This window comes from Phalacrocorax aristotelis, chromosome W (assembly GCF_949628215.1).
Source record: "Phalacrocorax aristotelis chromosome W, bGulAri2.1, whole genome shotgun sequence".
Classification (NCBI taxonomy): domain Eukaryota; kingdom Metazoa; phylum Chordata; class Aves; order Suliformes; family Phalacrocoracidae; genus Phalacrocorax; species Phalacrocorax aristotelis.
In genome coordinates this window covers 27,222,131-27,244,674 of record NC_134310.1, presented here as the reverse complement: position 1 = coordinate 27,244,674, position 22,544 = coordinate 27,222,131, and the positions used below count along the sequence as shown (strand labels likewise).

Here is a 22,544-nt window from a genome sequence, read left to right as displayed (position 1 = left end):
CTGCCAACTGCCTCAGCCCCAACCACTGTTAAAAACCCCTCAGCTGTGCTGACTCAGGAGCTAATGACAGAACCATGCAAATAGCTTCATTGACACATTCGAGGAGGTTGCCAAACTGCAGAATAAAAGGCTGCATCATTGGCCATAAAAAGGGCAAATAAATAAGTCTGAACAAATGGTTTTAGTTCAGTTTAGGAAAAGTGATTTATGTAATTTTAATATTGGCTAAACTACTGTCATAAAAATAAAACATATTAAAAACCATTATCTTTATTACGTGTCTCTTCAAAACTTTGTATTATTTAGAAATATAGAAATGGCTTTATCTACTTGTCATGAGAATAAGGACTGTCACAGTAAAAATATATTCCCTTTTCTTCCAAGAAAGTAGTAATGACAAACTGTCATGGTTTTAGCTGGGATAGAGTTAATTTTCTTCACTGCAGCTGGCATAGTGCTGTGCTTTGGACTTAGCATGAAAACAATGTCGATAACACACAGATGTTGTTGCTGGGTAGTGCTTGTACTAGTCAAGGACTTTTCTAGCTTCCCATGCTCTGCCGGGTGCACAAGAAGCCGGGAGGGGAGGGGGCACAGCTAAGAGAGCGGATTCAAACTGGCCAAAGGGATATTCCATATCATGTAACATCATGCCCAGTATGTTAACTGGGAGGAGCTGGCCGGGGGAGGGAGGCAGCAATCACGGCTCGGGGACCGTCAGTGTCGGTCGGCAGGTGGTGAATGGTTATATTGTTTATGTTTCTGGTTTTTTCCCTTTTTCCCTTTTCCTTTTTATTATATTATCATTATTGTTATTATTGTCAATATTATTATCGTTATTATTTTAATTATTAAACTGTTCTTAGCTCAAGCCACAAGTTTTTTTTTTGCTTTTGCTCTTCCGATTCTCTCCCCAATCCCACAGGGATGGGGGGAGTGAGCGAGCGGCTGCGTGGTGTTTAGTTGCTGACTGGGGCTGAACCACGACACATACTGAAGAAACAAGACCAATTTTCAGCTTGTCTTGGGGGGGAACAGATGGAAGATCATGTTGTATAAAAGTGGTTATATCAATTTTTGGTGACTTCAGCAATATATAACTTGTTAAGTAGTTGAGCTTTCAAGCTACTTGTATCTGCCAGACACCAGAAATAACTGAATAAATTTATTTAAAAAAAAAACCAATATTATTAGTTGTAGTGCATTAGGATGATTAGTTAACATGTAAAGCTGCTTCTAGTACAATACCTGGTGGTGTCTCACAAAGCTTTTCAGTTGTAGGAAGTGTTCCAATCAAAAGATCATCCTCTATTACGTTTAAATGAAACAAAATGTTGCAAGAAAACAAAATATTTCAAGCAAAAATAGATGTTATAGATGTTAAACGATATATTAAAAATACTCTGCAAATGAAAACAAGGCTAAAGCATAAAAGAAATTCAATTATGCATGTCTACAAGTTCACTTGGAACAAGGTAATTATAGTCAACTCTCCATTATTCAGAACAAATGGGGTAAAGGAAACACTGGATTGTGCAAAAGCCAAAAGAGTACAGACAGTAGTACAGAGTATATCCTCATGCCCCAAAATCATTCAGCTGTCTGCACTGCCCTTCACAGCTCTCTAGGACTATTTAATTCATACAGTCTGCACAGATGGAACTGGCCTTGTTTATTTTTGCTAGACCAGGTTAACAACCATATCAAACCTTGGTGTCAGCACACACCTCCTTGCCTCCTCCCTCACCTCACAATTTCACTCTGTCACTGTCTCCAATAACACACACACATGCAGAGCTGGGGCTATTTATGCTGCTGCCACTAACTTCTGGTTCCTTGGCACCAGTGCTGAGGCCTGAGGAAGTGAGCCTGGATGGACTCTGGCAACCAAAATATCAGTTATCTTTCTGTGATGCTTCTCAGATTTGGGAAACTGGTGGACACTGAACTGTGTCAGCACTGTAGTAGCTAAGGCTAGGCAGACCTTACTAGCTTTGGTCCTGCACAGGATGGAAACAGCTGCATTGCTTTCAATGCAGAACTCCCACTAGAAGTTGTACAGATGCTCTTCTAAGGTGCTGAGCCTGGGTGAGGAATCCTTGGCATCAGTAATATTCATAGATAACTGAGAGTTAACTCAAGAGTCTGATTTAACTTGGGACTAAAGTGGCAATAGTGTTCAGGGATGAAATACTTCAATTCTGCTACAGAAACAAGTTAAAATGTCTTTTAAAAAAACCCACAAATAACCCCCCCCAAGTCTCCTTGTTATTTGTTATAATCAGATATCATAAGTGAAGGACTTGACTAAAACCACAAGAAAACCTTCTGAAATTAGTGGCAGCACAGGAAGACTGATTTTTTTTATCTTCGTTGTTTGGTTGGTTGTTTTGCTTTTACCAAACACCTCTGTTTAGCTTATACACTTCACTAACTTGAAGAAAAAGATGCATTAGGGTTTTTTTTTAAAAAACTGCAATTACAGGATAACAAACAAAAAAAATAAAATGAAAAGAACTCAATTTTGTGAACATTTATATTAATTTGAATTTATCAGTATCCCAAAATATTTCTGTACCTATACAATAACATCTTCTGAACAAATACATGATAACGTTGTGCTTGATGAATGGATATACAAGCACACCAAATACGAATTCATAGAATATTCATGGACTATTTTAATTTTGAAAAATATTTCACTAAAAAACATGCCATAATTGGATCTATGGTCTAATCTAGTCAAATCCACTGTCTTGTCTCTCAGTGTCATTTAGAAGCAGGTATTGCAAGTACCTAGACTGGACTCACATACGGAACAACTAACTCCAAGGAATGGTTTTCCTAACAGGTGGAACTCAGTGGCAGAATTATACCATTTCTAAAATGAGTTTAAAATGGTTAATTTAACTTACCATATATAGGTGTGTTGGCTGCACTGAGGGAAGCAGAAGAGGATATTGAGGAAGTGCTCTCTGCATGTACCAAGGGAGCTGCAGCTGGCAGACTTGAGTTAGAGGTCAATGGAGGGCTGAATGGCCTAGGCTAAACACAAGAGATCACAAGAGTATTACAGAGATGGAAAGTGGATTTAAAAAGATGAAAAAAGACTAAATAGAAGAGTTCATTTTATTCCCAAATCAATTTCATAGTGGTCCTCAATGTATTTCTTTTAATGCTTTATCTATCCTAATTTTTAGTGTAAAACAGAACCCACATTTTCTATGGGAATCAATTCCATTATTTCATAGCTTATAATTATTAATTTTTTTGCATGGTTAGTTAAGTCTAATGTATTTGATTATGTAACAGCCTGTCAATAATTGCACTATAACACAGTAGCAGAACCTAAGCCTATAGCCCTCTATATGTGTGCAGCAAATGTGGATTTTAAGAGCTAAAGGAAAGCTACTAACAAACTAGAAGTGAGTCCAGCAGAGGGCAACTAAAATAGTTGAGGACTGGAGGACAGGAGAGAGAGGGAGAGGCTGAAGGACCTGGGTTTGTTCAGCCTGGAGAAGAGAAGCCTAAGGCAGGATCTACTAGCAGTCTTTCACTAGCGACGAAGAAGATGGAGTCAGACTCTATTCAGAGGTGCAAGAGCTATAACAAAAGATATTTCAGCTGAACATAGGGAAAAAATTCCGTCTTGTAACCTTGTGGTTAAGCCCTGGGACAGGTTGCCCAAAGAGACTGTGAGATCTCCCTCCCTGCAGATTTTCAAAACTCAGCATGTCCCTGAGCAACCTGATGCAATTTTGAAGTTGGCCCTTCTTTGAGCAGGAGGTTGACCTAGAGATCCTCAAAAGTCCCTTCCACCTTAAATCTTTGGATAGTTTTATGATCCATTTAACTGTTAAGGTATTAGTTTAAAATAACTAATGATCATTTTGGGATTAACCTATCTAATTGGTACTGGAACTCCTGAAGCATCTGTTTTGGTTGGATAATAATTTTTTATTTCAGTTCTATCACACTTGTCACTGAGTGTATGAATTTTATACAGACTGTGGAAATTGTAAAAGGAGGTGACATAAGTGAAGACAACTCATAATCTTCCACTTGTATCCAGATAATAGCCAGTTTCTAAAACATGTAACTCTATGCAGAATCATATTTTATAGCAGAAGAGTACCAGCTAAATTCTTATCTTTAATTCTGATGATATGAAGAACAGATTTCTTGGTCTAAGAGCAATTAATACAATTTTATATTGGAATGAGAAAAGAATCTTAAAATGAACCCTATTCTGACCGTATAACATTACAGAAAAGCAAAAGAGTTAAACAGTGTTTCAGTTTTGTCAAAGCAGAAGACCAGACTTTTGTCCATAATGAGAATATGGTGAAAGCATCTTGCTACTTTGAAAGACAGTAAGAAGTTCTTACCATGGTAAAATTTTTCCAAGTCAGTAAGTCAAATGAAACACAAAGAATCATAATATTCATAGAGGAGATTAAGCATGGCTTGGTCTGATATGCTGTCTGGGTATTTGCATTCTTTGCCACATTCCTTATCAGCAGGTGGACCTGCACTACAAGCAGTAAGCAGATATGCAGGCAGCATGCAACCTCTCACTATCCCACTGGGCAGCTGCTGCAATCTGCCACCTCCCTTCTCCACCAACCAGCACCAAGGGCAGGGCAAAGTCACAGCAGGGCTACTTGTGTCAACGCACAACTGATAAATATCTACTTAATACCAGTCATTCCCCAAAGCTTTCTTTGGTGATATCCCTAAATCAATGGAGTTTTGTTAATAACTTTGCTAGTATTTAACATTTTGAAAACTTTAATCCCACACATATGCTATCCTTTAATTTTCAAGTTATTGATTTGTTCAATTAAAAACATTCAGCTGATTCAAAATTTTATGTTTTGGACCTTTTTAGTTCAGTTAAGAATTATTTTGTTATAGTAACATGCTTATCATGAACAACTTCCATGCCTATCTGGCAATGGTGAAAATATGAGTATGTGATTCCTTGAACATTGGCTGGAAAGTAACTCCACTGTAACAGTGTAAATTATATATTTGAATGCAAGTTAAAATGGAGAACTAAGGAAAAAACCCAGAACAATCAATACATACTATTTCATTAATTCCACTAAGTTTCCCTGTAGACAGCTTTGGTCTTGAAGCAGGCCTTGGAGGGGGTACAATGGTGCCTACAGAAAGAGGAGTTGTGGGCCTTGCTGAAAGAAAGCAAATTTAAGGAAATCAATATTAGAAAGGTCACATTGAACATAAATATGTACTCACTTGAATAAAATAACTGGAAGTTATGCTTCAATTAAATGTTCCTATTTTACAAGCTCCATTTTCTAAGATTTACCACTAATCATAAATGTTTTTAAAATAGGGCCATGTGATACCCTGAAAAGTGACTCTAAAAATGGCATCATGGGCTTTCTCATTGCTCTCAAATGATTTTATACTAACGATTCTCAGAGGTTTGTATGTAAAAAGACGGTTTTACCTGATTTCCCTTTTGTGTATAGTCTATAGGGTTTGAGAATATAGGACAGTCTTTCATGTCTCACCACAAATGGAAAATTCAGTGGAAATTCATATTTGGTCCTGGCTGACAATGGCATAACTCTGTTTACATCAAATTATACCCTCTGAAATCCCACTGACTTCAATAAGCATACACCAGCATAACAGATAAATTACTCTGTTGATTGCAAGAACACAGTAACTCCATATTATCTCTTAGTCAAGCTATGAGAAGTAAAAAGCAGTTAAAAAAATACTGCCCTCATGTCCTTCTAAACCTAACAGACGCAACTAACAGATGGTGGCAGCAGTACAAAGATGCCACTTTTACATAGTCCCTTTTCTGAATAGAACTGTAGTTCAAAATAAATATTAGATGCCATCCAATGAGTATGCCAGATCTAAAATTAACTTTAAAATAGACTGAAACCCTAATATATGACTATGTCATTGCAGCACATCCTATCATCTCCTGCAAAGTATTCTGGATGGTTCTTTTTTAATTAAATCAGTTAATATTATTTAAATAAATGTAAGCTTTAAGTATGGGATTTTCTCAGGCATTTAGCATAACTCTGCCATCACTGAAGTATGGGAATTTCATCACTGACTTGGGAAGAAAGAGATTAGGCTAATACTGACCACATCCACCTTAAGAGTTGCAAACTCAAATGTCCCCAGTAAATTCACTTCTGAAATATCAGTAATTTCTTTAAAATTCTTGTTCTGCACAGGAAGACAGTGCATGTTAAACATTGAGTAGTCTGCAGTATCACAGGTATTCAGTGAATCATGGCCCACTTGCCCAAATGCACTTTTCTTTGCCCTCTTAATATGTAGCATTCCTACGATATCATCCATGCTTCAAACTACTGGGTATTAAAAAGGAACAGTTTTAAATCCAATTTAACTGTATTTAATCTGAAAACATCTATACATTCCTATTTCAAGAAAAGCAAAGCTTTGCACAGTTAAGAAAAAGCAATACATTTAATTAAATAATTTGAATTTTTCTTATTTCAAGCTGAATATTTATTTCCTTATCCTAACTTTGAAGGATGTTGGTGCTAACAAGCAATTTAGTACATTCTAAGTAAGATGATGAGTTAATTCTTACATAAGGGGAGCAATAATAACAAAAAGAAAAATCAGACGAAAGCTTGCTTTTTGGAGTCAGTTATTAGCAAAGAACAGTACACAATGCATGCTTGCCATACCCTTATTTGTATGAACACAAGAAGACTCTAAACTGTTGTGCTGGTTTTAGCTGGGACAGAGTTAATTTTCTTCACAGTAGTATGAGACTATGTTTTGGATTTGTGATGAAAACAGTGATGATAACAGAGAGATGTTTTCATTATTGCTGAGCAGCGCTTACACAGAGTCAAGGACTTTTCTGCTTCTCACATCACCCCACCACCAAGTGGGCTGGGGGTGCACAAGAAGCTGGGAGGGGACACAGCTGGGACAGCTGACCCCAACTGACCCAAGGGATATTCCATACCATATGACGTCATGCTCAGTATATAGAGCTGGGGAAGAAGAAGGAAGGGGGGGATGCATGTTCAGTGATGGCGTTTGTCTTCCCAAGTCACTGTTACGTGTGATGGAGCCCTGCTTTCCTGGAGATGGCTGAACACCTGCCCGCCCATGGGAAGTGGTGAATGAATTCCTTGTTTTGCTTTGCTTGTGTGCTCAGCTTTTGCTTTCCCTATTAAACTGTCTTTATCTCAACCCATGAGTTTTCTTACTTTTGCTCTTCTGATTCTCTCCCCCATCCCACTGGGAGAGGAGTGAGCGAGCAGCTGTGTGGTGCTTAGTTGTTGGCTGGGATTAAACCAGAACAACTATAGTCCAGTAGTGCTGAAGATGATGCAGAAGAAATTTCAGCAGCAGTGCCAGTTTCTTCAATGAATAATTGTGGCATAGAGTATTACTGAAAAGGTCATTTTGATCCTCAGAAGCACAGCTGTTGGAAGAATTCCCAAACAAAGCAGAAAAGGCAATACAGGCATTTTCAGTTTTAAAATGCAATCTTTGGGGCTCCTTCTTGTCCGCATTTGTGTGTCTAATTGTAAGAAGGTCATCAACAAAGGAAATCCACTGACTCCAAGACCATGAAACAGAGGATGAAGTCCTGGTACTCCCTGATGGTGCTGCCGTAATATCAGATTTGCATGAAGTGCTAATGGTGAAGTCTGGTGAAGATAGGCTTTTAGACCCAGAATCTGTCTGATGAAGATAGGCTTTTAGACCCAGAATCTGTCTGGTGTCCAAGCAAAGACTGAGATACTCTATACTCAGGCAAATCAGTGGTAGATGAGGAGGAGCTCTTTCAATGTAGCTGAAGGAAAAGGGAAGAATTGAAACTAGGAGCAACACTGAAATGATAAAAATTTCAATATAAATCCAGACTTCAAAACCATATTCAACATCCACTGCATGAGGATTACTAGCCAGCATGAAAAATAACTGCCCTACTAGGCTAAAAATCACACCACTTACCAATAAAAGAAAAAAAACCCAGCCACATATCATGTGTACTTCATTCATACTGTCAACCATGTCATTTTCCATTTTTTAAGTAAGCCGACAAGTAATTTATTCTGTTTCTCTCCCCTTAAGGCCCTACTTCTCATGACTTTCCTTATTCCTCTAACCTTCTTCCCTGTCATGCTTTCACTTTCTCTCATTTCTGTCTTTTCCTCCTTGTGTCCTACTCCATGTTTGTTTCCTCTCCACAGCTTTCTGCTTTTCATTTCTTTCAAAGTTATTTAATCAAACCTACCCTCCTATAATCCTTCCAAATGTTTTTATCCTCTTACCCTCAACATCTTTAATGGGAAGGCCCAACATAAATTGCTGTTTGGTGAATGAATGAAGACAATGCAGTCATGAGATCCTGTATGATATTCTTCTGTCTGTATCAATCCATATCTAATGAGTAACTACGTATGAGGCATCATCTGCCCCAGTTTATTTCTTCTCTCATCCTAGAGTCTTCAGGCTGCTGGAAAACAGGAGTTTTCCAAAAGTATTCCCTGCACTTGGCTGTTGCCTGTTGCAGTAGATGACAACAGAAGCAGCAAATGCAAGGTTAGTAAATTCTCAACATCTTGCAGATTGGCCAAGCTAGGAACAGCGGAGTGGCATACAGAATTAAAGAGAGAGCAACATGTTTAAAAGTTCAGATCAAAAGTATCGGCGTCCTTTCTACAGTTGTCCTTTTGTCATGAACAAGCATATTCTCCAAGCCCAAATAAACAGAGGTTTAACACAGCTTTCCCTTTCTAACAGATATTTAAAATATCATTCAAGGGTTTTGAAATACTACTACAAATCCTATACAAAGGCAATGTGGAAATGTGCAAGACTTTTAAAAATACACATGGATGAAAATGAGGAAGATAAATAAAAAGAAGCATTTTAAAAAATCAATAGCTGCATAAAAAATGTTGTGCTTTTTCAAGATAACAAAGTTAGCTTAAACTTCTAATAAAGCAAGATTATTCACAGATGACCAAAGTTTACTTCTATGCTGCATAAACCACTGCCTGCTCAAATACCATGGTAGTTTAGGTGTTCAATGATTAACACAAAGTTACAAAACAATACCTAAAGAAAAGTTTTAACAGTAAAAAGAAAAAAGTATCTGCGGGACATGCTAGATTATGACGTATATATTTTGGATACAAAATAAGTAATTTAAGTAATTTTGGATTGAGATTTTTCAAAAGCTATAAGCATCAGCGTACCTATACTGACCTTCAAGTTGAAGATAAAACACTGATTTCAAGGAAAACACAATCAGATGAAAGTTGTCTATTTTTTTTAAGTCTACATAACTAAGTTGGAGGTTAGTGAGCATCAGAAGCTAACTTTATTTAAACAACAATATGAAATACCCCAGTTCAGTAATTTTTTTCCAAACGTATTAGTAATTTGTTATACTTTAAAGCATTTTAGAACACTCAGATTCCATGGATAATTTCACAAGTGTATATAGCTTAGTTAATTCCTAGAACAACACTGCTTTAAATAATTATTTAGCAGATAAAGTTTGCAACGGCACAGATGTTTCATAACTAAAAGCTACTTATGCCCACAGGGGCATTATATTCTACCACTTTCAATGAAATATAGAGCTCTCTGCATAGCCCACTTCCAGGTATGAGGCTTCAGGTAGATGACTCCCCATAGATATGGCTACAGAGGATGTTATGGATCCCAACTACTTGTCACTGCTCATCAGCCAGAGGCTACTCTCTCCAGAGTTCTGCTGACAGGAGGGACTGTATGAACATTTTCTAACCTGCTTTAGCCTCCTATCCAGGTCTAGCAATAAAGAAATGGATATAGTAGCAACCACCAGTAAAACAAATAAAGTATCCATTGCCTTCCTCTGCAGACTCCAAAACCAGATCAAAGCAGTAACGCAGCTAGCAAATCAGATTATTTTGAGAAACTTCTTTTCAGCATATTCACAGAATCATAGAATCATTTAGGTTGGAAAAGACCTTTAAGATCATCGAGTCCAACTGTTAACCTAGCACTGCCAAGTCCACCACTAAAACATGTCCTTAAGTGCCACGTCTACACGTCTTAAATACCTCCAGGGATGGTGACTCAACCACTTCCCTGGGCAGCCTGTTCCAGTGCTTGACAACCCTTTCAGTGAAGAAATTCTTCATAATATCCAATCTAAACATCCCCTGGTGCAACTTGAGGCCATTTCATCTCCTATCACTTGTTACTTGGGAAAAGAAACTGACACCCACCTCACTACAACCTCCTTTCAGGTAGTTGCAGAGAGCGATAAGGTCTCCCCTCAGCCTCCACTTCTCTAGGCTAAACAACCCCAGCTCCCTCAGCCGCTCCCCATAAGACTTCTTCTCCAGACCCTTCACCAGCTTTGTTGCCCTTCTCTAGACATGCTCCAGCACCTCAATGTCCTTCTTGTACTGAGGGGCCCAAAACTGAACAAAATATTCAAGCTGCGGCCTCACCAGTGGCACGATCACTTCCCTACTCCTGCTGGCCACACTATTCCTGATACAAGCCAGGATGCTGTTGGCCTTCTTGGCCACCTGGGCACACTACTGGCTCATGTTCAGCCGACTGTCAGCCAGCATCCCCAGGACCTTTTCCGCTGGGCAACTTTCCAGCCACTCTTCCCCAAGCCTGTAGTGTTGCATGGGGTTGTTGTGACCCAAGTGCAGGACCCAGCATTTGGCCTTGTTGAATCTCATACAATTGACCTCAGCCCATCGATCCAGCCTGTCCAGGTCCCTCTGTAGGGCCTTCCTGCCCTCCAGCAGATCAATAATCCTGCCTAACTTGCTGTTGTCTGCAAATGTACTGAGGGTGCACTCGATCCCCTCATCCACATCATTGATAAAGATATTAAACAAGACCGGCCCAAAAACTGAGCCCTGGGGAACACCACTTGTGACCAGCCGCCAACTGGATTTAGCTCCATTCACCACAACTCTCTGGGCTTGGCCATCCAGCCAGTTTTTTTAACCGAGCAAAGAGTGCGCCTGTCTAAGCCATGAGCCAGTTTCTGCAGGGAGAATGCTGTGGGAAACAGTGTCAAAGGCTTTACTAAAGTCCAGGTGGACGACATCCACAGGCTTTTCCTCATCCACTAAGCGGGACACCTGGTCATAGAAGGAGATCAGGTTAGTCAAGCAGGACCTGCCTTTCATAAAGCCATCCTGACTGGACCCGATCACCTAGTTTTCCTGTACGTGCTGTGTGATGGCACTCAAGATGAGCTGCTCCATAACCTTTCCGGCACTGAGGTCAGGCTGACAGGCCTGTAGTTCCCCGCATCCTCCTTCCAGCCCTTCTTGTAGATGGGCGTCACATTTGCTAACCTCCAGTCAACTGGGACCTCCCCAGTTAGCCAGGACTGCTGATAAAGGATTGAAAGTGGCTTGGTGAGCACATCCGCCAGCTCCCTCAGTACCCTTGGTGGATCCCATCTGGCCCCATAGACCTGTGTGTGTCTAAGTGGTGTAGCAGGTCGCTAAACGTTTCCCCTTGGATTATGGGGGCTTCATTCTGCCCCCCGTCCCTGTCTTCCAGCTCAGGGGGCTGGGTACCCCAAGAACACCTGGTCTTACTAATAATTTTATATATAAAAATATATATATAAAATTTATCCTTAAATATTTTACAAATGTGGATCCACTAGCCAATAATCTTGACTGGATACCTAAGCGAGGAAGAGACAATTTAATGATTTCTGTAAGCTAGATTTGTTATAAAACACAACTTTTAAGGAACATGAATTTGTAGTGGAGGAATAAGTTCCACTTAAAACACTAAGGGTTATGTAGCAATGCTGGTTGCTGCTAAAAGGACATTATTAAGGCCAAGAAGAGTTAGCACTAATTGTATGGAATTCTCCTATTGATATATGTACTGTTTCTTACTGTTCTTCAACCTGTATGATCAGGTACAGATGAAAATGGTTAGAAAGCCATGATCGCGAACAAATTAGTAAGGTCTATTATGATTTTTGGAATAGGAATACCTAACTAAAAGAAACAGTGAACACTTCTTTACTCAGGCACATGGGAGGAGAACAGTGTCTATATTAAGACAGTAGGGGTTGGAAAATAGACATGTAGTAGGTAGACTGAAGAAAACTATGAAACAGTGTATCTGCTACTGTTAGTAAATAGTAGATTCCACCTTAAATCCCGAGACAATCAACGTAAATAATTTAAATAAATACTTTTACTAAGCAGGTCCTAACATAGCCATAATATGTTTATCATAGAATCATAGAATCGTTAAGGTTGGAAAAGACCCTGAAGATCATTGAGTCCAACTGCTAACCTAGCACTGCCAAGGCCACCACTAAATCATATCCTCAAGCACCATGTCTACCCTTCTTTTAAATGCCTCCAGGGATGGAGACTCAACCACCTCCCTGGGCAGCCTGTTCCAATGTTTGACAACCCTTTCGGTGAAGAAGTTTTTCCTAATGTCCAACCTAAACTTCCCCTGGCACAGCTTGAGGCCATTTCCTCTCATCCTATCGCTTGTTACTAGGGAGAAGAGACCGACCCCCGTCTCGCTACAACCTCCTTTCAGGTAGTTGTAGAGAGCGATAAGGTCTCCCTTCAGCCTCCTCTTCTCCAGACTAAACAACCCCAGCTCCCTCAGCCGCTCCTCATAAGACTTGTTCTCCAGACCCTTCACCAGCTTCGTTGCCCTTCTTTGGACATGCTCCAGCACCTCGATGTCCTTCTTGTAGTGAGGGGCCCAAAACTGAACGCAATACTCAAGGTGCGGCCTCACCAGTGCTGAGTACAGGGGCACTATCACCTCCCTGCTCCTGCTGGCCACACTATCCCTGATACAAGCCAGGATGCCATTGGCCTTCTTGGCCGCCTGAGCACACTGCTGGCTCATGTTCAGGCAGCTGTCAACCAGTCTCTCCTTCCTCTTTCTGAACTAGTTTCTCAGCATCTGCTCTCAGCCTTTTCAACACACATACCCACTCACATGCTATTTTGCCTCCCTCTCCCTCACTGCCTTTTGAATGTAAAAATCAATATTGTCCATTTCTGTAAACTTCCCCCCCCAAAGACCAAGTTTCAGGAAAGCCTGCCTGTGTCCTGCCCACACTAATATCCTCCAAAACCCTGTACCCAAAATTTCCACACAGTATCTGCCCCCTCCCCTCCCATACTCCTCAGCCCACCCTCTTCCTCCCAATACACCTACTCTCAGGTGGTGCCAGGAATTCCCCCTTAATTCCAGTCTCAGTCCTGCCATTTTTCTCCTGCTCCCCTTGGATTATGCCTACACATCTCCTAACAGATACATGGTTTCTTACAGGAAACAAGTTCCTCACAGCAAAGCTCCACAGTGGCTTTGTACTACATAGTTCAACAGGCTTTCCTAGAAAGAAGAAACCCATCCCTATTCACAGTGCAAGCTCAGCATATCTCAGTTGCTGTGACAACCTCCATTTAATTTTCCAACTTTACCAACTGAAAAAATAGGCTTATATTCTTCCTCTAGCATAGACGATGATCTTTTTGTGTAAAGGAAGAGAAGGAGAGAAAAAGAGACAAAAGCAACATAGAACTTTCCTAAGGTTTCTAATGTTCCGTCTTCCCCCTTGCTCCCTAGCTTGAAAGCCTGACATATTGCACCGAGTTGTGTATTACTCATAACATAGGATACTGCTTTACAGAATTCTTTCATTTCAGTAGTCAAAGCACATCCCCTTGCAATGACTAAAAAAGCAACAACAGAACATCCTGAAGAATATGCAGAAAACATTTTCTACTATCAAATATTTTACCTGAGGAGGATGAGTATGCCAAGGAGGCTGAAGAGGAAGATTCAAGAGAACTGCTAAAGAGTGGATCCCATGCCAGAAGGTCACCGTACCCCTTTCTATAGTAAGAGTTACAATTGGAATATTAATGAAAGATATATATACTGATAAAAATAAAATTCCAACTTTGGTAATTCATCTTCTGTATTAGTTAGTCTTTGCATCTAAAAATTAAAAGTACTTACAAATTGCAGGTCAAGGAACTGATTTACACATAAGGAAGCTATCTGAACTGATACCTTGGTGCAAGTTTGTGTGGACATATTTCATAATGTCAGTAAATTATTTTCGTTTTCAACAAGACATATATCTACAAATCAATTTGTTTCAGTATATACATATGTGAGCGATGTATATAGACCTGTCCAAATTTGGGGCTTGTAATATTAAACACTTTACAATGGAACACTATATGATGGAAACTAAACCCATCTTATTTAAAACCTGAAATTTTAATAAAACCCAATATTTTGTACTCACATAATTATAAATATCAATTGAGACAGGTCACAATGAAGCAAATACATTAGAAGGGGAAACCAAGTGAATAGAAATCTCCACTGTTACATAATTACTCTTTGACTCTTACAATGCAACAGATGCCTGACTTAAAATAGCAGTTGACTGATATTTCCAATGAGTCTCGGAATCTTAGATCAAAATAAGACCAAATTCCCCCCAAAACTACACTTGATATAATTTTAAAAGTTGAACTTACTCATTAGCTGGAGTAGAAAGCTTTGATTTTGTTAACTCTTCACCTAAGCAAAAGACACAGTATTATCACCACTCAAAAATCTTTCAGCTTCATTATAAAAAGATAGTAAATGCTAATAGTTGCAGTTCAAAACTAATTATGAATTATTAAAATTGAGAAGAAGAAATGCATTCTCTCTGATAATATAAATTCAGATGCTCCTGAAATACCTTCTAAAAGGAGAGGACTAAACAGAGCAAGGCGTTTCAGGAGGAAGTGTTGGTCACTTGAAATTTCTTCCTTAAATTCTACTGTTTACATCAATATTATTCTACAGGAAACCTGGCTTAGTTTCCCACTGAGAAAAACCCTAAAGTATAGAGACTAATGCTCTGTCCTCTATCTCCATGGCCATATTTTATGTTTTTGATTATAAAACAGAGAGTAGTTTGCTGTTTTGTGGATGATACTCAACTCGAGTGGGTGGAAGGGTTTTAAGATCTTACACAAGAGTCATTTCCATTGGATTCCCCACCACCACCACCTTTGCCTCTTGGACTTCTTCCTCATCACTGTTGCAGACAGCCTCATCTATTTCCCAGAATAGGGAACAGCTGAGTATACAGAAAAAGAAGAGGTCTTTGGGTGGCTTCTACTAGATGCATTGAAATTTTGACCAAATAACTTAATTTTGTCCTTTGAATTTACTGTGAGTAGTTCAAAGGCAAATATCATAAAAGGTACCTAGAACTGATAAGAGAAATATTTTTTCTACTTAAAATACAAATACTTAATAAATTTATTTCTTCAACAATAAAAAATATTTTCATTATGTTAAAAACTAACATAAATAGACTAAAAGTTGAATATTCACACTTACTGGATGAGTTTTGATTCATTTGTGCCTAAAACAAAAAAAACCCAAACCCATAAGAATAAATTCTTTTATTGACTGTCAAATAAAACACTTAATAGTCCCAGGGTTCTTATTTCCACTCAACTTTCCATGCAATATTTTGCTTTCAATGCCAGGCAGAACATTCTGGAGCTTGCAGAAGACCAGAACATGAGCCAGGACAGAGCATCTAGTGCATGCCCACCACACTGGTAAGAAAAAGCAGCAATGAAGACTGTGGAGCTCACAAAGGCAACAGTATGACTAAATCCCTTGACAGGCTGGGCCAGTAAAATTAAACAGCTTTTATATCACATGGTATGCCTGACAGATAAGAATAGAAACATTCCTAAGGTTTTCCCAATAACATTCTTACATACTACAATTACTTGGTTTTAATCTAAAAATGTTAATAAAAAGCCATTTTGTACTTACAGAACTCTGTTTCTGCTTTCAAAACGTGGGGGGGGGGAGAGAAAAATCATAATCAATATTTTAATATGCATAATATTTTCCTTAAAATCAAAGCCATCTATATTCTGATCTGAACACTGTACTAGCATGCTTTAATACTATTTATTTGTAATATCATCCCACCATATAAAGAATTATTCTGTGGTTTGGCATAACACATACAATAAAGCTGCACTGTAAAAGCTATGTATCCACATTATATAATCTGTTTTAAAGTTTTGTATATTATTGAGTATGAATTAATAAACTACGTTAAAAGCCACGTTCAGCTAACTCCATATGTATTCAAATGTCTTGTGGTGGCAACAGCAGTAAGACAAGGACTGAGCACTCCCAAGACTCAAAGTAAAGTTAAAATCTGAAAAGGGAGAATTACTTAACATTAAATTGCAATGAAGTGTATCAAAGATGACCTAGTGCACAAGAAAAAAAGAATAATTGAACTTGAACCTAGAATAAATTCTGAACAGTAAAATATATGTTAATACTAAAGATTCCTTACCACTTCTCTACTCATTAAAACTACAAGGAACTTACAGATATTGCTGGAGAAGGAGCGATGTTCCCTATAGATACTTTTAATTCATCCAAGGAAGGCATGGCATACTGAGAGCTATGATTTGACTGGACAGGTTTTATTTCTACATGGAACCTCCTGGGTTCATCATCTTCAGAGTCAGAATCACTGGATGAATAGAAATGGCTCTCTTTGGTATGTTTTTCTCAGTTAAGGTGGAAATACTTTAAATTCCTCTGTTTAATCTGTTTCATAATTACTCTCTACAAAATGCTTATATTAAGTAAACACCACAGATAAACAATGCTGCCTAAGCTCTTTGTGCACTTATACAGATGCTTCAATTATATCCACTGTCCAAAATTCACATCTCTGAGTTAAAATTTAGTTTTTATATTCCATTCATCTTCATAACAGTATTCTGTTATCAAAGTCATGATGTCATATAACTGAACAACTGCATATTTGAAAGCATCAGAATAAATGAATGATTCTGCAGTAGCAACACTTCTGTATGTTAAGTTCATGATTTGTAAGACTCAATGAAGGATTCTAACACATGTATGAAACATGTATGCATTGCAGAAATCCTTTTAAACCAAGTGAAGGAAAGTCCTAGCCTTTTTAATTAGCAATGAAATGCCCACAGTATCCGTACCAAGAGTAACAGTAGAGGAAGCAGCAACTACCATTGCTTGCCCTTTTAGCAGAGGCACTGAAAATTTTGCAACAAAGGATGCCAGTTACACAGAAGGCTGCACAGTAAACTAAACCCCATCAGCCACTTAAAGCACTGTCATCCTTGGCTAAAAAGGAATCACAATGACACCTCAGCCCTCAAAATAAGCAAAATATACAGATTAATTTAGCATTGGTTCTTTATATGCACAGAAACTGCACTGAACAAAAGCTCTGAAAGGCCTATGCTAAGTCTTAAAAGATGCAGTTGTTTTGACAAGAAACAAGCTGAAAATTTTCCTCTACCGAAACATAAAAGTGTCTTGCCACCTAGAGGGAGCATACATATTCTATGCAAAAGCATATAGTAAATAAACTCTTATCACTTGCTCTGAGGTCCAGAACTGAGAGGGGAAGGACACACTTGCTCAAATAATAGACATACATATCTTTCTGTGCCTGTGAAGACCTCTCTTGGGCAGTAGCATATCCATTTGCCCTACTGGCTGATTTTTAATTCCAGGGCATGAAGTCAGGGTCAAGGCATTTTAGTCTGCCCAGGACTTCTAATCTACTGTAATAAATCCTATGCTCTTCAGACTCTATTAGGATGCTTTATCATACAGCAGCGCAGCTCTCTCATCCATTAACCTATCCATTTTCTTGGCTGATTGTCCTAATGGTACTTTAAATTCTTAAATTATAGCTGAGATGATTAAGCATTTGATCCAGAAATAACTGGGCATGTGTTGCAAAACATCAGATTGGGTATTCAGAATTTCCCTTCTGGACCTGGAAGGGACAAATCAATAAATTTATTATTTTTATGCATCAATATGTACTTTGTAAGTAAATAGCTTCCAACAATTTTCTTGATCTTGAAAGCAAATAAGAACACATTTCAGCCACAACAGAGGCCTGTATGTGTGATAGATCTGTTCAGGAGTGAGACAGCTTGAACCGTGACTTCTGCCCTGACTGTGTTTCTGTTTGCCGGCTGTGTACAAGCACACAGGGTGCTTCTCTTTGCACAAGAGCAAATGAAACAGGGACAAAGCTACCTTAGAGTCCAAGAACCCTTGGTTAACAAGTCTGTTAACCCTTGCAAGTCCCCATGGCCCTTAGTTGCCTTGCAAGGTTCTGCTTTGACGGAAATAGCGGTTACGTTTTGCTGTTTCAGATCATGAGCTTGCTGATCTGGACAACTGTCAGTGTCAGCTTGGGACATAGGCATACCTCCTTGCTACCTCACACATATGCTGTCTTAGTTTTGCTTCTGCAGACTTTAGGTGGGATGTTTGGATTTTCTTCAGAGAAGTGGCATGAAATTAGGTATATGAAGGATTCTGATGTTTCCGTTAGGATGGGGACCTAGATGGCATCTGAAAGACCTGGAGATACTGCTTTGAACCTCAGGGTTGCTCATGATTTGGCACTGTAGGTCTTTCCTGGAGGCTGTTTCTAAGTACAGGCAATGGAGATGGTGCTTTTACCTCTGGGTGCAGGAACCAGACTGTGCTGCCTGTTTTGCCTGTGCCTGAGCATTAGAAACCCAGGCTACATAGATGAAACAGGGGCTATTGCTGCCATGGAGGGGGATAAGTAGCTTCTTCCAGTATCAGTTCTTCCCAGCTACCAGCAGTCACAGAAGTAGAAAGCTTCATTATCCAGAGTGATCCCTTCTCCCTCTAGCCCTGTGGCAGGACCAGGCCAGGCTTTTGCCCTTCAGGCAAGAAAAAAAAATCAAATATTTTTCCAATCACCACTCAAATTTTGAGACAATTCTGCCTAGAAGTTTTATTGTCTTATAAATGCAAGTATTGATGCTGATGAGAATCTCAGTGTTGATTAAACTAGGAGGAACTGCTGGTCAGTGTTTCTCCTTATGGTCACATGTAAATCAAAACTTTAAATGGATTTCCAGAATTGACCACAAGTTCCTTTTTTTTTCTCTCTCTTTTTTTAATAGAGTGATTTGGTGTAATGATGAAATTGTAATTATTATGGATAGGTACAACTGTTTGACAACATTAAAAAAAGTTATATTTACCCATGAATGGCCTGAAGTACCTTTAGAAGAGTTGGTAATACAATAGCTTGCCAAGAAGAGCTCTGAAATAAAGAAAACTACGAATAACACAAATTTCATTACAGAATGGAATAAAGCTGTATGCCTCATATGAGGTTAGCTGGTGGCCATGTTCTGGTTAAGGTGCTGCAGATCAGAGTGAGCTCATTTTCACTGGAGATGCACTGAAGGTCAACCCACTGGGTACCATGGTCCTAAGCATTTTAGCCAGGTTCTGCAATTGCTTATTAGTCGCACACATGCGGGTATTCCCGGTCCCTTCAATGGGATGACTCATAAGGAAGTGCTCATAAGCAAGAGTAAAGTCCTGGGCTGCATTTGAACTGAATGACCTGTGTTTTAAGGAGCACAGAGAGGTGAAGACCCTATTAAGAAATCACATGCGCTCTTTTTCCAGTTCAGGAGTGCCCTCCTCAAAACACATTTTTGCTGAATGTGTTTGAATCAGGAGGAAATGATATTTGATGGTAAAAACCACAGAGTCAGTTATATTTAACAAGCCTTGAAACACGTGCAAACCCAACAATGACTGAAACGATTACTTCATGATGAATAACATTATTGCCCACAGATGGCACTTTAAACCCAGAAGGTCAGATTCTTTGTATACAATTAAGTTACAAAGACTGATAGTTCTTCTAAACCTTTCATTGTGCAGATGAAAAAAGATTAGTCAACATGTTCAGGATAACTGGAGTGGTTGGAAGACAGTCACTCAGCCTCGAATTATGAAGATGATGTTAAAAGTAAAAGGCCACCAAACCTGTTACTTTAAGGAAATGTCTAATAACTTCTAATATATTTTTTTTTTAACTAAACCATAAAGCTAGCTTTTGGGTTTACTTTCTTTAGTCAAAGGTAGCAGAAATTCAGTGTATAAATGGAAACTTAAAAGCTGGAAAAATCAGAATGGGGCTAATAATCCAGAGCATGGTCCCAATTGTAAGTTCAGCAGATCTATCCTTTTTAGAGAAATGGAGGTTTAGCTAAAATCAGTGGAAGGTTGATCATATGTGCATGGTTACTCAGATGTCTGTAGAACTGAACTCATACATCATATTAGAAAAATATATACGTGTTCATTTATTTTATCTTTTTTTTTTTAATTACTTGTAATCAGTGTCTAGTCCTGTGAGGAGCAGGGAGTTGGACTTGATGATCCTTATGGATCCCTTCCAACTTGAGATATTCTATGATTCTATGAAATTTTTATTTACTTTGTTCAGAAGAGCATCACCATTTTTGCAATGCAGAAAATAGTTGAAGAAAGTTTATTCTTCTCTTCCTTTGAAAATTACAGATTATACCCTCTGCTTTCTTAAAAAAAACCCCAATATTTCTCCTTCCCTTATTTTAGACAGAATGGCTAACTTTTGCAACCTAAATTAATATTTGCTCATTAATCAAGCAATCCTGTTGACTCACTTTCACATGTATCTAATAAGCCTTCCAAAACAAATAGAATACACCAAAAAAAAATCACCTCTTTCCCTATGGGAGGAGATTCCTCAATTATCAGGATTAATTAGTTCTCTTGTCACATGAAAAGAAGTTGCACCCCCCAGTGTAGGTCAGTGTGAGGGTAGGCTGCTGATGGTCACTTAGTGACAGGCGCAATGATAAGTGAGCGTGTCCTGTTGAGCCATGACCCTTCAGAAAAGACAGTGTCAAGTGAAATGCACAGAGAAGGTACATAGAAGGCATAATCCACTTTTAAATATTGACAGTAGGAATTTCCCTGCTATTCTCCTTCCTTTTTCTTTTCTGGTAAACATGTCAAACTCCACTGCATTTGTACTCTGCATCAGTTCTGAAGCATTTAAAAATGTAAGGAAGCTAATGACCCATGAATAGATAGGATGTCAAATACAGCTATTTTTCTTCAAGACTTAGCATCTTGTTGATAAAAACAATGTCTTGCATACTTGCAAAAGCAACAATATTGGCTAGAAATAGGATCTTTTACTTCAGCTTTTTGTGAGTGAAAAACTAAATGAATGAATATATAACAAATATATATATAAAATATCATGCCAAATACATTGATGTTAGGTCATGAGTATGAATATGATCAAATACTGGAGTTAAGGGTCTAAAATGTACTTGAAATCAGTGATGAAACTCTGGCTTATATAAATGAGAGCAAAGTCAGACAAACACTAAGCACTCCTTAAGATCCCACACACAATATTTACAAATACTGCAGTATCTTTTAGATAGACGTAATATGTGTAAAAGGGCAAAAGCTTGAATATGTATCCAGTATATCTGGGTTTCTTTTCTGCCTGCAGGATGGGGTGAAAAGATTAGGGTTTGTTTGTTTGTGGTTTTTTTTTTTCAATTGATTTTAGTAGCTCTGAGGCAGTTCTTCTGATACACAGGCTTCCAGGCTGTCTTAGTTTGTATGCTTGATTTAAGATAGATCTTGAGATTTTCATGTGGATGCCTTTGCTTATATCCCCAGAGTTACCAAGACAAAAGTTTGTAACATTTATAATGTTTTCCTCTCCTTCACCTTTGGCAGACTTTGAAAACAGCAGCAGCCCACATTCCCAGTGCTGGTCTCCCGATCCCGGCATGTGTCAAGCATGGGCATGGTGCTGCATGGCTGGCTTTGCTCCTAGGCAGGATGCTAGTGCCGGTGCTGGTGCTGAGCAAAGCCGAGCACTCAGCACTGCAGTCATGACCAGGCACTGCAAACTTGCTTTTCTGCCTTGCTCTCAGCGCCTGTCACTCACATGGATTTTCTACCTTTGCATCAGTTTTACACTGGAAGCAACAGACATGTTGCTCTCTAGCAACTGGGTTGAGTGTTGCAACTCTAGCAGCTGGGCTTTGATCCTGATGGTTTCCTCTGGCAGACCATTACTGATGTTTTTTTCATACATGTTGAACTGTTTGTAAACACCATTGTGTGCTTTCAGCTTTTCTAGATGCCAAAATAAGGAGCAGTTCAGGGCCCCTCAGTTCAGGAAGGACAGGGAACTGCTTGAGCAAGTCCAGCAGAGAGCTACCAAGATGATCAGGGGGCTGGAGCATCTCCCATATGAGGAAAGGCTGAAAGACTTGGGTTTGTTCAGCCTGGAGAAGAGAAGACTGAGGTGGGATTTCATAAATACCTATAAATATCTAAAGGGTGGGTGTTAAGAGGATGGGACTGGACTCTTTTCAGTGGTGCCCAGTGACAGGACACTTCCTTCGCTGGAGACTCCACAAAACCCACCTGGATGTGTTCCTGTGCCCCCTGCTCTAGGTGTACCTACTCAAGCAGGGGGTTGGAGAAGATGATCTCCATAGGTCCCTTCCAACCCCTACCATTCTGTGATTCTG

The 22,544-nt window shown here is 39.0% G+C and overlaps 1 protein-coding gene and 2 long non-coding RNA genes across 8 annotated transcripts in view; 1 reads left to right on the top strand and 2 right to left on the bottom strand.

Moving 5' to 3' along the window:
• The window catches only part of LOC142049855 (uncharacterized), a 704,768-nt gene that overhangs the window by 172,487 nt on the left and 509,737 nt on the right, over positions 1 to 22,544 (top strand). The window lies entirely within an intron of this gene.
• Positions 1 to 22,544, bottom strand: part of LOC142049314 (F-BAR domain only protein 2-like) — a 105,315-nt gene that overhangs the window by 14,406 nt on the left and 68,365 nt on the right. For 2 of the 6 annotated variants that reach the window (XM_075076918.1, XM_075076917.1), the window contains exons 13-20: positions 16,468 to 16,646; positions 15,892 to 15,906; positions 15,442 to 15,466; positions 14,583 to 14,625; positions 13,829 to 13,923; positions 5,092 to 5,195; positions 2,916 to 3,045; positions 1,249 to 1,308 (exon numbers count right to left, since the gene is read on the bottom strand). In XM_075076918.1, the coding sequence (XP_074933019.1) occupies positions 1,249 to 1,308; positions 2,916 to 3,045; positions 5,092 to 5,195; positions 13,829 to 13,923; positions 14,583 to 14,625; positions 15,442 to 15,466; positions 15,892 to 15,906; positions 16,468 to 16,646 (651 nt within the window). The remainder of the gene's footprint in view (positions 1 to 1,248; positions 1,309 to 2,915; positions 3,046 to 5,091; positions 5,196 to 13,828; positions 13,924 to 14,582; positions 14,626 to 15,441; positions 15,467 to 15,891; positions 15,907 to 16,467; positions 16,647 to 22,544) is intronic. The other 4 variants (XM_075076921.1, XM_075076920.1, XM_075076919.1 and 1 more) reach the window with 3 other exon arrangements.
• LOC142049315 (uncharacterized) lies at positions 18,719 to 20,793 on the bottom strand. Its single transcript, XR_012657679.1, has 3 exons — positions 20,698 to 20,793; positions 19,176 to 19,237; positions 18,719 to 18,848 (listed from the first exon to the last, which is right to left on the bottom strand). It is a non-coding gene; the product is annotated as an uncharacterized LOC142049315 (long non-coding RNA).